The 15290-nt window shown below is 53.1% G+C and overlaps 3 protein-coding genes across 3 annotated transcripts; 1 reads left to right on the top strand and 2 right to left on the bottom strand.

Moving 5' to 3' along the window:
* Positions 1-290: 290 nt before the first annotated feature.
* On the bottom strand, positions 291-1185 carry LOC113146541. The gene is made up of 3 exons (XM_026334197.1): positions 1095-1185; positions 960-1037; positions 291-748 (listed from the first exon to the last, which is right to left on the bottom strand). Exons 1-3 carry the CDS (start codon positions 1183-1185, stop codon positions 291-293), a joined length of 627 nt encoding a protein of 208 aa, XP_026189982.1.
* Positions 1186-1477: 292 nt separating this feature from the next.
* On the bottom strand, positions 1478-4669 carry LOC34624309 (acyl-coenzyme A thioesterase 9, mitochondrial). Its single transcript, XM_026334196.1, has 7 exons — positions 4571-4669; positions 3379-4449; positions 2483-2909; positions 2236-2336; positions 1928-1999; positions 1632-1776; positions 1478-1521 (listed from the first exon to the last, which is right to left on the bottom strand). The coding sequence occupies exons 1-7, from the start codon at positions 4667-4669 to the stop codon at positions 1478-1480; spliced, it is 1959 nt and encodes a 652-aa protein (XP_026189981.1).
* Positions 4670-5181: 512 nt separating this feature from the next.
* Positions 5182-14871, top strand: LOC34623511 (probable valine--tRNA ligase, cytoplasmic). The gene is made up of 18 exons (XM_026334195.1): positions 5182-5443; positions 5548-5710; positions 5918-6244; positions 6607-6659; positions 7228-7369; positions 7790-7912; positions 8319-8413; positions 8646-8794; positions 9236-9389; positions 9707-9825; positions 10438-10535; positions 10976-11098; positions 11588-11892; positions 12109-12704; positions 13182-13538; positions 13757-13933; positions 14207-14356; positions 14716-14871. Exons 1-18 carry the CDS (start codon positions 5182-5184, stop codon positions 14869-14871), a joined length of 3549 nt encoding a protein of 1182 aa, XP_026189980.1.
* The last annotated feature ends 419 nt before the right edge of the window (positions 14872-15290 follow it).

Here is a 15290-nt window from a genome sequence, read left to right as displayed (position 1 = left end):
CCCCCTGCATGTGCCCGAAAGCATTCATGTTTTTCAAGATGGAAGGAAATACAAATTGTATTCTACGGGGTTACACACTGTTAATACCCACCTCGCTCTACGACTACGCACAAGTGGCGCTGAAACTCTGAGGAAGACAGCAACAACGCACGGTTCAATTATCCGTTCAAGTTTTGCATCCAGGCAGGACAGGCGCCACAAGGGCGGAGCGCGGCTCACCTATGGGGCACCCATTTGTTGTGATCCTGGATTTGCATTTTTAAAGAGGATAATTGTTGCCGTGAACGCGATTATGGATTGGGGTTAGCATGCCGACGTACAGATTCGCCTGTCAGCAAAAATTGCAACAGGGTGAGTGTATGCCCCCTTCGAGTGTCATACTTACATTCTCTTGTACAACAGATCCTGAGATGGATGCGCGCCCCAATATTCGAAGGTTTCGATGCATTTCGAGCAGTATGCATAACGGTAGTATTGGGAAATGGAATCCTACCCGGAGGAAATGCCAACGGGCTGCATTGCTGCTCCCTGCAAGAGCTCCAGCAGGAACACCCGATCCCACAAGAAAAGGCGTCCAATTCCTCACAAAGGGGATAGCCTGTAGTTGTACGCTTTCCCAACCGCGGAAAAGGGAGCGCGAAAAGAAAAGCTCTACCTCCGACACCTGTAGACCCTGCTGAGCACGTGACGCGCCCTTTTCCACCAGTACAACCTGTTGTCGTCAAGCGAAGCGTTGGAATGAAGTTTCCTAGGTGCTAACGCAGCACTGTTGAACGAAAGCTACATTACCCCTGGAGCGTGGCTCTTCCTGTGGGCACCCCCGGCGTGGTCGTGCACGTGCAACTCGAGTAAACCGCTAGATCTATCAACTCTGATACATCCCTCTAACCTCGAAATCAGCAATTAATCGGAGCCCTCCATGAGCCGCTTCTGTTCCGCAGGTGCCGTCGCATTCCTGCCAGAGATAAGTGCGGCTAGTCTCCTTAGCATAACTTTCACATAGACTCGGTCGGTACTCACTGACAAGCAGGAATCTCCTGAAGACACTTCGGTTATAAAATATATTTAGCAAGCAAAATAAAGCTTTATCCCACCAAGGTGTACTGTTCCAGGGTCTAACGACGAACACGGTACAAGTGGTTTCGAATCCTTCGCTTCTTGAATCACAGGAGCCGGGAGACTCATGTCTGGGTCTATTGCAGAGGAGAGCTGGAATTTCCGGCAAATAAAAAGCTGTTCAGGATAATAAAAATCGGAAAGACATGAAAGCAGCAAACCTGAACTGCGGCGTGCGGAAACCTGCGTCTGGTGTACATACACCCGAATTGGCCCTATGGTGTTCGAGGGCTGTCATGCAACCAATAAATTGCGCCGAAATTTCATGACAACAAGTTCAGCGGAGCTGTCATCATGGTGCAGCGAAATTTCCCGGCACTGTTAGCCGCTGGTATCCGCGGCACATGGATCGCAACAAAGACTAGCACGGCGCGGCTTGCAATAAGCAAGGACTCTTTTCAACGGCTGTGCCTGAAATTATCTTCATATTATCTTTATTAGATCGGTCACCAGCCGCAGACGGGTATGCTCATGCGCTCCGCATTCGGGCTACCGGACGTCGAGAGACTTGTTACTTCCTTTCCCAAGTGTATCAACAAACGAGCAGCACCTCCTCCTGTTCATGGATCTCCGCCGTGCCTCCAGGAACCACATGTACTCGCCATAGTTTAGGGGGTACACCTGAATGTCCACTGGGTCCCGGTTTTTGAGCACTTCGCACTAAAGCGTTCGACCACACACGCAGTTCACGAGCACGAGCGATATTTAGCGGAGTAGCGCGGCGCTACAGACAGCACCCATCCCTCGCCGTTTACGCAAAAACAAAGCCCATGTTAAGAACACAAACGAAAACCAAGAACGCCATATATACCTGCTTGTAGTAGAATATAAGGCGGTTGGTTCTTTTAAGCGGACATCCGACGGCGCTACTCGAGGCTTCCACCTGAACCACAGGTGCCAAAAAAGCAGCGCGGCGATGTATGGCGAATAAGCTTTGCTTCATGAGGCCATCAGTGTGCCCTCATGCAAATAGAATCCTTCGTTACTGCTGTGTGTGTGTGGTACGTATGCATAGAGCAAGCAGCAGTGCACGTTGTAGGCAACTGTGCTGTCTTTCCTACACAGAAACTCTGCCCGCACACGTGCTCTGTTGATTGGCTCTAGAGCCCGTGGTCTTGCCTGGATCTGCACTTCCTCCTGGTCGCTCCAAATAACGTTTGCCGTGAGTCGCAGGATATCCCCCTGTCTTACCGCATCAAAAAAGCGGATATCTTCCATACCTGGAAAAGAGTAGCACTTCACAGCAGTACTGCGCAGCACTATCCCGACTCAGAGGCCGTCACGCCTTCCGTCTGCAAGCTGAGCGGTGCCCTACGCGCATGCGCCCGGAAAAAAGTTGCGGTGCTTTTAGCTGCGGCTGCGCTACCTGTAATAACTGGACAGGCTTTGTTGAAGAAGCGCTGCGCAGTTAGAAACGAGAGCTCAAGGGCGGAACGCATGATGTATCCTCCGAAAGCTCTTCCGTACATGCTGATGCTTTCGGGTTGCATGAGGATGTTGCTGTCCAGTCGGGTGTCTTGGATCCACTTGACGTCTCGTTGCTTCGCCTTGCACGTGGCTGTGAGCCAAGTGTTGTGCAGAAACTCCGCCTCTGCTTGGTCAGGCCCTCTAAAACCATCGCCCTTTGCAGCTCTCTCCCTGCGCAACGTTTGCCGCGCCTCGGCTTCCTTGAGCTGCTGCTGAATCCTTGGATCGTCGCAGTCCGAGCGCAGGGGTGGCAGGATTTTCTTTGGCCTACCGTCTTTTCCCACGTGCACGAACACCAGAAAGGCGGAGCCAATGCGCCGGCTATCCTGCAGCGAAAGAACGTTTTGAACAGGCACTCCACAGAGCCATGTCTACGGCTGCGGATCTGAGCTCTTGAAGCGGCATGCAAGCATCCGTCAGCGTGTGTGTGTGTAGGTGCAGGTGCACAACAGATGCATGTCTCCATGTACACAGTGGCGAACATCCAGCAACATGTACACGCACACACACACAAACATTCATGTGCATACATACATAGATACACACACACATTCATGTGCATACATACATAGATACACACAAACATTCATGTGCATACATACATAGATACACACAAACATTCATGTGCATACATACATAGATACACACAAACATTCGTGTGCATACATACATAGATACACACAAACATTCATGTGCATGCATACATGCATGCAAACACATGGACATGCACATCGGCTCGCGGCAAAACGCGTCGGCATCATCAGAAGGGAAAATGCGGGCGAATCGCGAACGGACTTGGAGAAGCTCTGCGGTGATTTCCAGCGAGGAGGTGCCGGCGTAGGTCACAAAGCCCCTCAGGGTGAGGTCCTTATGAACGGATATGCTTGGAAACGCGTCGCAAGCACTAGCCTTGTCTTCATGATCGAAAAGGCGAATTGAATCGATAGCGACGGTCACGAAGAGGTCCGTTTTGTCTTTGTTCAGCGTAATGGTAGGCCAGCAGTAGGCGAAGGCGATGTCTCCAGCGAAGCAGTCAAGTACCTCGAGCAAGCGGCCACTGCGGAGTGCGTTTGGACGTGAAGCCTGGCGGAAAGCGTCTCGCAGGCGTTCAGCGTTTTTGTCGGAGAGCCGCAGCGTGAGCTCTCCCCAGGAGTAATCGACGGGCCTAGGATCGGTTGGCTGCAGGGGTTCGAACCGCTTTGCCCGAGCGGCGAAGAAGGAGAGGTCTATGGCGTTGTGTCGAGCAAACCATGAGACCATGCGCATGCGGTCGGGAATGGCTATCTCCTGCACCTCGCCGCTGGGAAAGGCAGGCGGCTGTGCGGTGGCGTCTGAGGCGACGGCAAGGGAAGCATCGCGACTGCCAGACGGGGGGGGGGCGCATGGCTCGGAGCTACCCGCTGGTGCACTAGAGAAGGGGCGAGAGAGCGCATCCGCGGCGATTCGCGCAAATTGCAGGGGAAAGGCTCGTGAAGGGCGCAGGCCGAAATGCATGCGACTCCTCGAGGCGACTGCAGCAGTCTCGAGCCGGGTGCCGATCCTCAGCGCGGGTCTAAAAGTACTGCCGACTGCTTTCCACATGGCGGGCCGGTGGATGCGACGCTGTCGGGCGGCGTGGAAGGCTGAATGTGCGCGTTCTCGCGAATAGGTGTACAGGAAGCCGCCGTTAGGAGAGAGAGAACAAGGAGGTGGCACACAGTCAACGGCAGTGCCACCGCTGCTGGCGCATTCAAGCAGCGCCGAAGAGTGGGAATCCGCGAAAGTTTGGAAGGAAAATGGAAAGGGTCCAGCGGGCTGGGGCGTCTGTACTCTCTGAAGTGGCGCTGCGTGCTTCCGCGTCCCCTCTGGTGGGAGAGAATCGATGCGCTTGCAAGGCAGAAGACAGAGGCTGGAGAGGCTGCCGCGAAAAAAGACAAGGTTGCAAGGGCTACGCGGCTAAGAACCGAACGGAAACCAGGCAAAGGAGAGCAATTTAAAGTCGAAGGGCTAGAATGCAAGTAGCAGAACCTCCTGCAGGTGCACTTAATACTGCGACCATGAGCGTCCGTCTTGCAGTGGCGTGGCTTCTAGAGAGTTGGGCCGCCATCTTGAGGCGATCTGTTAGGCTCCATTTTCGTGCGTTCGACTGGAAATTAATGAACAGTTAGTGTTTAAACTTTTTCAGAACAATATCGATCGTTCAGATCGTTGGATACTTAGCACTGGGGGTAGTACCCTTTGTCTTGCCCTCTCTGTCTGAGGAACCCCCGTGCTGCTCCACGCAGGTGGGCCCCCTCGCCCCCGCTGCGCATCAGACAGTTCTCAGTTCAGCATCCGTATCTCTTCGATTCTTCGTTCCCTTCCCGTTTTCCGCGACCCTCTGGCTGTTTCAGCAACGGAGGCATACCAACACTTCGTCCTCGCTGCCCACCGCCTCCATGCCTCAGAGCTTGAGGGCTGGAGGAGAGGTAACATTTGCTGCCTAAAGTGCGCATAAAGCCAAGCGATTGCTTGCAGCCTGCTTAGCAGCTCACTCTTGGTGTCCTCCGGCAGCTCTTCTTTGGCCAGCGCACCGGTAGTACACTCGAAGCCACCGGGGGAGCAGTTGGAAGACGGCACATGCCGTGGTGTTATCCTCAGCAGAGCGCCTTTACCCTCATTGCTTGGAGGCAGTTCTGTAGACTTTGCCAGTCTTTTCCAGGCGCGTCAAGTTTCTCCGGTCCGGGGCCTAAGAACTCTGCCCTGTGGAATCCCACAGCAACAATCCCTCTAGCAGGGTTACAAGCCGTGATTCGTAGAATCTCGTGCTGCGCCGGCAGCCATTGCATTGGAAGAACACAGAGCGCTACTTGTGGTTTCTGCACGCCTCCCGGTGTCTGCAGTAGCTATTCCGGCCGTTACAGGACCGTTTCCCAGCGCATTTCGAGGTCTTCACTGTATAGCAAGATGACGCAGGCGCCTTTATCCTCGACGCCTCCTCGGAAGAAGGGTACGGCGAGGACGGAGGGTTTGAAAAATTCCTCTATGCTTATGCTGCTAAGGCGGAGAGTGCGCTGTGCTACGTGTCTATCCGCGCCGCTACGCCTGCGGGTGGAGGGAAGGCAGCTCTGCCTGCCTCGAGCATCACGTGTTGGCGGCCTGTCTCATCGTATGTTCTTGTGTGTGCTTCTGTGTGTATATGCATATATCTAGGTATATACACGTATATAAATACATGTGTATAAATACATGTATATAAATAGTTACAAAGATACGTATTTGTACATGTACATACACCTAAATACATCGAGATGCATATGCATATATCTGTACATACATGCCCATATATATATTTATTTATATGTACTGCGTGTAGATGCCGTGTGCTCTGTTGCGCAGAGTTGGTCATGCCGATACCCCAGTGCTACGATCCCGAGTACGTGGAGAGGCAGTGGATGGAATGGTGGGTAGGTCAAGGATATTTCACGCCCTCGGATCGCACGAATCGGCAGTCAAGCTGCCTGGCAGCAAACAGCACGCATGAAAACGCGAGCACTGCTGGGGAGAAGGCGGCAGCAGCTTTGGCAGAGGCGACGAAAGACGCGAACAAGTTCATCATGGTTATTCCTCCTCCCAACGTGACGGGGTCCTTGCATATTGGCCACGCGTTGACGATTGCCATTGAAGACGCTTTGGCGCGCTGGTAAGGCGAACATTTGCTGCTTTTGTCGCTGTCTGCCTTCTGAAATGCCAGGATGCGTATCTTTGTTTTGTCGGAGCTCGAGGCGTCAGCAGCAGCCTTTTTTAGCGCTTTTTGTCGCTTAATCCGACAGCCCCTGGGTTGCTGTTCATCGTGGCGGAAGGACTGCACACTCGAAGGGGTCCTATGGCATTTTTACTGTGGCATTTTTTCTGTGGGGGTTTACTGTTCTCCTTCCTGCCAGTGGCGCGCAGCTTGACGTTTGCGCTCATCGGCGGCTGCCTCCAAGCGTTGCCACTGCTGCAAACGAACGTGCTGCTGCTCTCGAGAGAACTTGAGCAGCTAAATGTGCTGTTCATGTGTAGGAATCGCATGCGCGGCAAACTCGTTCTTTGGGTGCCTGGCGTCGATCACGCAGGTGCGTTGCTGGGAAGAATCAGACGTTTCTGGCGGGGGCGTGAGGGGAGTTTCAAGCTGCGAGTCGCTTAGTTAAATATCCTGTCCAACTTCTGTTTTGCACACGCTGCCGCTCTACTCACGAAGACCTCTCATAACGCCGCCCCAGTGGCCTTTCTTAAGGTCCTACAAAGAGGCAAAGCCTCATCGGGAAGAGAGAAAGGGAGGCGTCTTCGTTCTCTCCTTCTCTCTGATATATAAATGGAAATATATATACGTCTACATAGATATATTTGTGTGTAGAAGTGCCGTACAGCATTGAGCGGGGCTGTGGAAAGAGGACGAATCACAGGCTCGATGCGGCTCTTGTTTTTCTGGGGTGTCTTCCCACGTGTGGCGTCTTCCCACGTGTGGCGTCTTCCCACGTGTGGCGTCAGTGTGTGTAAAATCGAGCGCTGGCCGTTTGCTTCTGCAGAGGCTGCGTTGCAAAGACACGCCCTGTATGGACGCAGTTGCACGGCGACTCCTGAGCAGGCATGCATACCTCTTTTAGTGTGTTTTCTCTTGGTATACATACATGTCGTATGCAGGCATTGCAACGCAGTCTGTCGTTGAGCGCATGCTGATGAAGGAGGAAGGCAAGTCTCGCTACGATCTCGGCAGGGAGGCCTTCGTCGAAAAGGTTTGGCAGTGGAAAGAAAAATACGGAAATGCGATATCGGACCAAATAAGGTATCGCCCTGTTTTCTGCGGGGCTTTCTTGGAGGGAAGGGGGAGAGAGGGGTAGGAAGGTTTTTGCTGCTTGTTTGGCGGGAGCGCGTTGGTGGACATGCAGGGTGTTTCTTTCTTAGAATCTGCTTAGGCTAACACAGCATGAAAGGCCTCGTGATTACGCACGTGCAGTCCACAGTCATGAGCTATTTTGCGGCGGCGTTCGCGAAAAGGCCTCATGCGCATAGAGACGTGCCAGTTGCACTCGCGCTCTGCGTGTTTGTGTGTCTTCTCGCTCTTGGGGCTATTGGCGAGTGCCGTTGCTGCTGACAGACACCTCTGTAACTGCTTCATCTCCCTTCCATCTCTTGCACGCGGCGTGTTTGGCCTTGATGTATTTCCGTGGCTGGCTGTTTGTGCGCCTGAACGTTTGCGCGTCAGGAGGGTCGGCAGCAGCGTTTCATGGCCGCACTTCTCCTTCACGCTTGATCCCACGCGATCGAAGGCCGTTGTGGAAGCGTTTGTGAGATTGTTTAACCGCGGACTAATCTACAGAGAGCAGCGGTAGGCAGTCCATCATGCGTGTTCAAAAGGTTTAGGAGGGATCCGAGTTCGGTGTTTTCGCCCTCGTTTTCTCTCTGTGAGGACGGCCGCGCTTGTAGGTCAGCAGACGGCGCGTCAGCAGCAGCGCCGTCGTGCAAGGATTGCAGTAGTGAATGGATGGCATGGAAAGGGAGGGAAAGCAAGGGAGAGTGGTAGGGGGTGGGAGTGGAGGAAAGCAGTGTTACTAAGAGCGGCTTACGGCAGGGTGTTTGTGCCTCGCGTGGCCCTGCATAGCAACGCCTTTTTTGGGGTGGTGCAGGAGTTGCATAGCGTGTAGAGGGGATGCGTTCAGGTGTACCAGCGGGCAGGAGGGCGTGCCAGTGTGTGCATGCCGCCTCCGTGCAGTTTGCGTTTGAGACATGTGCAGACTGGTTTCCTGGTCTTCCTCTTTGAAAACTGCTCTGAGCGACATCGAAGTAGACACCGAGACGATAGAGCAGCCACAGAGCATTCGCATTCCGGGTGCGTTTCTATTCGGCGTGCATGGGCCTTCTTCGGATAGACGCTGCCTCCGCCTCTGCTGCCCCGTGTGGCGGCTGTCGAGGATGATTTGCTACCGGCACTCCGGTGCAAAAGCGCCTGCTGCTGTCAGCGCGCATTTCTTCCGCGTGGATTCGTAGCGAACGGACGGCGCCATCAGGGGGCGGGGCGTGTGCCATTGAGGGGCGGGAAGAAGGTTGCTTTTGCGGCGCAGGATTCGACTTTCCTGTCGAGGTTGGCTACTTGTGGCACTTTGTGTACCCGGTGGAAGGTGGGGGAGCACTTGAAGTTGCAACCACTCGCATAGAAACCATGCTAGGCGACACGGCGGTTGCTGTAAACCCCAACGATACCCGTTACAAGGTGCGCGAGGGAGGAGGGTGTAGCCAACAACACCCTGGAATCTGCCGGACTGTACAGACACTGCAGGGCGCCACAAGCCGCCTTGCGTCCGCAAGGAAAAGCCAGATGATGGCCGGCTGCGCGCATGGTTTTACGTTTTTATGTATGTTTTTGTGATTATGGATGTGTGTACATGTGTGTATGTGTATGTATGCGTGTTCGTGTGTATGTGGATGTGCCTATATGTGTGTATGCGTGTGTTTGTATGTATGTGGATGTGTCTATATGTGTGTACGTATGTATATATATACATATATATGTATAAGATGTGTGCTTGGCAGCACTATGTCGCAATGCGCGATGGAGGGGTCGCTGTTTCGACTGCTCTTCTGCACGTGCGTAGTTACATACGTACAGAAGAGCATCTGGCTCTCTTCACCCGCGTACTGCGTGTGCATGCAGCCCCTGATTGGTAAGCGCCTTCTCCACCCGTTCTTTCCGGAACGCGAGATGCGCGTCATTGCGGATGCCCACGTCGACCCCGAGTTCGGCACGGGGGCCGTCAAGATTACGCCAGCGCACGACAAGAACGATTATGAAATTGGAAAGCGGCACAGTGCGTCTCCTTCTTGCTGAATTAGAGCGGCATGTGCTGTGGTAAAGAGCAGTGCGGCTTCTAAAGAGCAAGTGTGGGGCCTTTCGGCATTGCGGCTTTTCCTTGTTTGTGCCGTCCGCCAAAATATATCGGCGAGCTGTTTTGCAAATCCAGAAAGACGTAAAGGGGTGCAAGGTAGAGAACTGAGCGGTGAGGGGGGAGTGAAGGGTGAAGAGGAAGAACTGCTGCTACCGCAGAGGATAAAGTCGTGTCTGCCACCAGCTGGCTGCATAAGCACTGCGTGGTGCTCGCCTGCCTTGCTCTCTGTTCTTGCGCAGAGCTTGACTTTATCACCATCTTTTCTCCGGATGGCCACATCAACGAGAGGGGCGGCGAGTTCGCTGGCCAGCACCGCTTCACCTGCAGATATAACATCCAGATCAGACTGAAGGAACTGGTACGTAAATATCTATCTATATATCTACATCTATACCTGTATATATATTGATCTCTCTCTCTCTCCCTCTGTATAGATAAATATATATATTCGTGTGTATTAAAGGCTGCCCAGCAGTCCACCTCCCTCCTTCTACTTCGCCCTCCTCATTCGCCTTTATTAGCCCTGTCTGTCTATCTGTCTGTCTGTCTGTCTGTCTCCATCTGTTCCCCCGTCCGTTTCCTGCTGTTGCGCGTGCTTCCTGCAACACGATACGATACGTCTCTCGGAAGGACGCGTTTTGCTAAGGGAGGGGTCGCTAAAGCTTGCTCGCTAGCGGCTTCCCTCCGCCTATTGGGGGGTGCTGCAAGGCGGAGGCACCTATGCGGGTGGCAGATGTTATGTGCCTCATGGATAAGGGGTATTTTGCGTTGCATGCTGCAACTGATGTCGCTCTCTCTATGTGTCTATGTCGTGCTCACACTGTCTGTACTCGCCAGCCTGTATGTGTGTGCGATCTCACGGGGCAGTGAGAGGACGGCCTCCTCTAGTGTTTTTTTGGAGAGCTGCACAACGCCGCAGATGGGCGAGTTAAGCCGCCGTGCGCATGCATTTGCGTCTGCTGCTGTGCAGGGGCTTTTGCGGGACAAGGTGCCTAACAGCAAGCCAATGCAGCTGCCACGCTGCAGCCGCAGCGGCGACATCATTGAGTACATGCTCGTGCCGCAGTGGTGAGTGTAAGAAACTCTGGAATTTGCTGCATACTTCTTGGACTGCGCGCACTCCCCATCCTCCGCCTACCCACGCCTGCACTGCCATCCCTCCTCCTTCGCAGTGCCTTTCTCAAGGAGTAAAAAGCGCGGCGTGGGGCTGTGCAGAGCATTCTTTGGGGGGCCGCCAGGCCAGCAGAGCAGCAAAGCACTAAAAGAGAGAAGGATTGTTTGTGTGTATGTGTATTTGTGTGTGTGTATGTATGTGTAAATGTATTTGTGCGTGTGTGTAAATGTACGTGTGCGTATGTGTAATGTGTGCATGTGTATGCATATATATATGTATGTATGTAGATGTATATATATATGTATATGTATGCGGCCAGTGAAGCGCTATCGTTGCGCTGTCTGCTTGTGCATGGGGGCGTTCGGATTATTGCTGCGGGCCTCTTTATCTGTAGGTGGATGGACTGCAAGGAAGCGGGGCGACGCAGTGTCATGGCAGTCCGCAGCAAAGAACTGATCATCAAGCCGGAGCACCACGTGGCCACGTGGGAGTACTGGCTTACGAATGTGCAGGACTGGTGAGAGCAAGCATTGTAGCAGGCAGAGCTGCCGGGAGGCAGGATGCAGCGCTTTCTCTAGAGGAAGAGGTAACGCCGAGGGTGGAAAGGAATGACTTCGATCGTGCTGATGCCTCTCGCCTGCTGCACGCGTCTGCAAACGCGTTGTGGCCCCGCGTGACACACCGTGCGCGCCTCTGCTGGGGGCTGCTGAGCATTTTTCCGCCGCCAACGGAGAAGATGTACATGTATAACTATGTATATGTGTAACTATGTATATGTGTAACAATGAATATGTGCATGAATATGTGGATAAACATGTGTAAGGGGTGTATGTACGTATGTATGTATGTGTATATGTGGATGAATGTGTGTGTATGTGTCTATATACATATATAAATATAGACACATACTTGTGTATGTGTGCTCTCTCACGAGGTGCGCGTAAGGGTGTGGCGGCTTTTTGTGTTACTGCAGCAGTGCGTGGGCGTATTTTATGCATGCGCGCAGGTGTATTTCTCGGCAGTTGTGGTGGGGTCATCGGATACCTGCTTACAAGGTGGTTTCTCCGGTACTTCCAGCTGCCGATTGCAATATGTCGGGGGAGGCGTGGGTGGCGGCGAGGAGTGAGGAGGAGGCGAAGAGGGTTGCGAGCGAGAGGTTTCGAATTCGTGAAGAGGACATTGTCCTGCAGCAGGATGAGGATGTATTGGACACTTGGTTCTCGTCTGGCCTGTTCCCCCTCAGTGTGTTTGGGTGGCCAGAGGAAACTGAGGAGCTTAAGGCCTTCTTTCCGACAACGCTGTTAGAGACAGGTATCTGAGGGATGGTTGTGCGGTTAAATATCGTTGGGGTAAAGTGGGTTGCGTTTGTCTCAGCGTTGTGAATGGGCGGGTGGGTTATTAGCCTATTAGCTTTCCCGATCATCGCGTGCGCTTCCTTCTGCCGTTGCTCTTGCGAGGCGCGCGTGATCAGCGAGACCAGAGCACACGGGTGGCGGGCTTTGGTTTGCTGGTTGGTGGTATTCGCAGGTCATGACATCCTGTTTTTTTGGGTGGCAAGGATGGTGATGCTCTCTCTGGAACTGACTGGCAAGCTGCCTTTCTCTACGGTGTATCTACACCCCATGGTTCGCGATTCTCAGGGGCAGAAGATGTCCAAGTCCAAGGGAAATGTGATCGATCCGTTAGAGGTCATCAACGGGATTTCTCTGGAGGGGCTGATCGCGAAGCTGCACACCGGGAACTTGCAACAGAAGGAAATCAAGCGATCGGAAACGCTGCTGAAGAAAGAGTTCAAGGAGGGCATCCCCGCGTGTGGCTGCGATGCGCTGCGCCTGGGCCTCGTGGCGTACATGCGGCAGGGCCGAAACATAAATCTGGATCTAAACCGCGTCGTGGGGTATAGGCAGTTTGCCAATAAAATATGGAACTGCACCAAATTCGCGCTCGACAAGTGGTCATTGGATGTCGATGGCAAGGGCACGCCTTTTGTCGCTAGAGGCATTCAAATGCTAGCGCACAGCAACGCGCACACGAAGAACTCGCATGTAACAATGATCAACTACGCGGATCTAACGTGGTCGGACCGCTGGATTCTTCACAGACTGTCCACAGCTTGCGAACAGGTGCGTGCGAAACACAGGCAAAATGATGGGTTGTCTTCTCGCCGTAGCGCCCTGGCACTTGTGGGAGACCTTTTAGAGGGAGGGCAACAAGAGTCTTTTCGCTGCGTTTCTTGCACTTCCGCTTCTGCCTTCCGGTTGGTTGTGATGCATGCTTTTCCCTGATAATCGGTCTAAACAAAGTCTTTCTTGCATGCGGAGGGTATTCTCGCCGTTGCGTGCGCGTGGGAGTGAGGGTGGTTTTGGAACAGAGGGGGGAGAAAGACAAGGGAGGGAGGGGGGGTAAGGGGGAAAAATAGGGGGGTGGCGAGAGGCCTGGCCCCTGCAAAGTGTCACCGCGTGTGTGCGCTGTGAGTTTTTCATTCGGCCCTGTGTCTTCAGCATCCTTCGCTGTCCTTAATCGCCATATGTATATATATATATCGATGTATGTGGATATACAGGTATATATGTATATGTTAGACGCTGCATGACGTACAGGCGAATCGTTCTTTCGAGGAATACGAGTTTGGGGACGTGGCGAACGCAATCTACAACTTTTGGCTTTACGAGCTCTGCGACGTTTATCTCGAGGCGATTAAGCCACGGATTCAGCCTTTCACTGCAGTTGCAGGGGAAGATGTAGAGGCTGTATTGGCGCGCGTGCGGGACGCTCGCTGCGCGCAAGAGGTGTTGTACACGTGTATCGACAGGGGCCTCAAGCTTCTGCACCCCATCTGCCCTTTCGTAACGGAAGAACTCTACCAGAGACTGCCCCCCTCGGAAGCTAAGGCCGAGTCTATATGCATTAGCAACTATCCGCAGCATGTTTTGGCGTGGACCGATGCCGCACTCGACGTATGGCATGCACATATGCACAGACTTTAGAACCCCCAAAAGGGCGCAGCAACGTTCTCTAGCGATATAGCAGAGTGCCGGGACGGAAGGGTTAAGTCTGGCAGGCCCCGAGGCTAAAGAAATAGGGGTTTATGCGCTCAACGGGCGAATTACTCTTTTAAAACACTTCCGTGTCAAAGGGATCTGTCCGTCTGGCGCTGCGCTGCGTATGGATGCAGACCAACATGCAGCAGGTGCAGCAAATCGTCGGAAGGTTCCGGTCCCTTCTTGCGGCTCTGGAAATTCCACCAAAGGTGAAACCAGAGGGTTTTGTACTGGTAAACGGCACGGCGCCTCAAGTTCCGTTTCTGAGGAGCACTTCGTCGATCATGGCCATTCTGTCAAAACTGAAAGAAGTGAGACGTGAAAAAGGAGGCCTGTTGCACCCGCTGCGGGTGATCTTGAGTCGCATCAAACAAAGCAATGGGTGCCTCTTGACAGCGGGTGGCTCTGGCGTACCGTGCTCTGAAAAGAGCTCGCCGTTAGCAAGCATTTTTTTCATGACGCAGAGAAGTATTTGGCCTTCTTATCAATGCCTGAAAAGAGCGTTGACAGCACTTGCAAGGTTTTGTGGATGCCAATGGAGCGACCTACATAACCCTGGTGGGTGTCGTGTGTCGTGCTTGCAGGTTGCGGTAATCACCGATGCGCCGCCCACGGGCTGTGTGTCAGATGTTGTTACACCGCAAATTACGATTTACCTCAAAATTGGCGATGGCGTCAATCTCGCGCAGACTCTCGACAAGCTCGAAAAGAAACGCGCCAACCTCGTTTCTAAGGTAACACCGTATCTATTGAAAGCGCACCGGCACCAGATGTACCGCTGTATGTGTCTGCTGAACGGGCATCACAAGTCGCCTTGTAGAAGGTTTAAAAAATGGATCAGATTTTCGAGGGAATGCTGTGCAGAATGATTCATGGCGAGGCAGTCCCAGAAATATTGCAGTGACAGTCGTGAGGATTGTAGTGTTTTGTTGTAGATGTCCGCGCATTCCCGAATTTTTGCTGCCCACGTTCCTTAGGAAGGCTTGATGCGTGCTGGCTATCGCGATTGATACGGCTTCTGAGCCAGATTCTTGACTGTCTACTTTACTAAGGCTTTGCGTTTGTGGTGTGGTGTGGCTTGGGCATGGTTTAGATTGAGAGCTACATAAAGAAAGTGAATGACCCGAACTTTGACAAAGCGCCGGATGCCGTGAGGGACGCCGCTCTTGAGAAGAAGGCAGATTTGGAAAAAGAGCTGCAGTTGCTCGCTGCTGCAATCGACAATGTTGCTCCTCTCTTGCAGCAATGACGAAAGATTCCGTGTTTACTTAGAGGGACCATTGCCGGAGAGGGCGGGAAGTGGGTTCAAAAAGGAGGGCCGAAAGTCGAAACGGCCTTCACAGGCGCATCAAGGCCGTCGTAGACCCTCGGTAGCCTCCACATTCGCGGTCAAAAGACAAGCTCCATTGTAGGGGGTTTGCCAAGAGCAGTCGCCGATCTGCTGGCTGTGGACGACTTGCTTTAGAGAGACTGGTTATTCAGTAGATAGCTTTCAGCTTGATGACACACCTTAGAGCTAATTTCCGCTGTAAATTGGGCGTATGTACGTGCGGTGGCGCATTTTGCGTTCCCTAGAGTCGCTGTAGGTTCGACACTCTAAAAGGTGACGATGTGCCCCTAGATTCGTGTCCACCACTCAGCGTTCAACAGTTCGTTTCGCCGTGTTAC

Source organism: Cyclospora cayetanensis, unplaced genomic scaffold (genome assembly GCF_002999335.1).
Source record: "Cyclospora cayetanensis isolate NF1_C8 unplaced genomic scaffold, CcayRef3 CcayRef3_contig_38, whole genome shotgun sequence".
NCBI classification, from domain to species: Eukaryota; Apicomplexa; class Conoidasida; order Eucoccidiorida; family Eimeriidae; genus Cyclospora; species Cyclospora cayetanensis.
Note: the sequence above shows the minus strand (reverse complement) of the source record. Positions and strands in the feature narration are given on the sequence as shown.

Coding starts and splice junctions, on each gene's coding strand:
- LOC113146541 (XM_026334197.1), bottom strand. CDS start 1,185: ATGAGTCTCCCGGCTCCTGTGATTCAAGAAGCGAAGGATTCGAAACCA. Junction 1,038..1,094: donor CCCTGGAACAGTACACCTTG/GTGGGATAAAGC, acceptor AAGTGTCTTCAG/GAGATTCCTGCTTGTCAGTG. Junction 749..959: donor ACTAGCCGCACTTATCTCTG/GCAGGAATGCGA, acceptor GTTAGCACCTAG/GAAACTTCATTCCAACGCTT.
- LOC34623511 (XM_026334195.1), top strand. CDS start 5,182: ATGCCGTGGTGTTATCCTCAGCAGAGCGCCTTTACCCTCATTGCTTGG. Junction 7,370..7,789: donor GCGATATCGGACCAAATAAG/GTATCGCCCTGT, acceptor TTTGCGCGTCAG/GAGGGTCGGCAGCAGCGTTT. Junction 12,705..13,181: donor TGTCCACAGCTTGCGAACAG/GTGCGTGCGAAA, acceptor CATGACGTACAG/GCGAATCGTTCTTTCGAGGA.
- LOC34624309 (XM_026334196.1), bottom strand. CDS start 4,669: ATGGCGGCCCAACTCTCTAGAAGCCACGCCACTGCAAGACGGACGCTC. Junction 4,450..4,570: donor GTTCTGCTACTTGCATTCTA/GCCCTTCGACTT, acceptor CTGCCTTGCAAG/CGCATCGATTCTCTCCCACC. Junction 2,910..3,378: donor TCACCGCAGAGCTTCTCCAA/GTCCGTTCGCGA, acceptor CTTTCGCTGCAG/GATAGCCGGCGCATTGGCTC.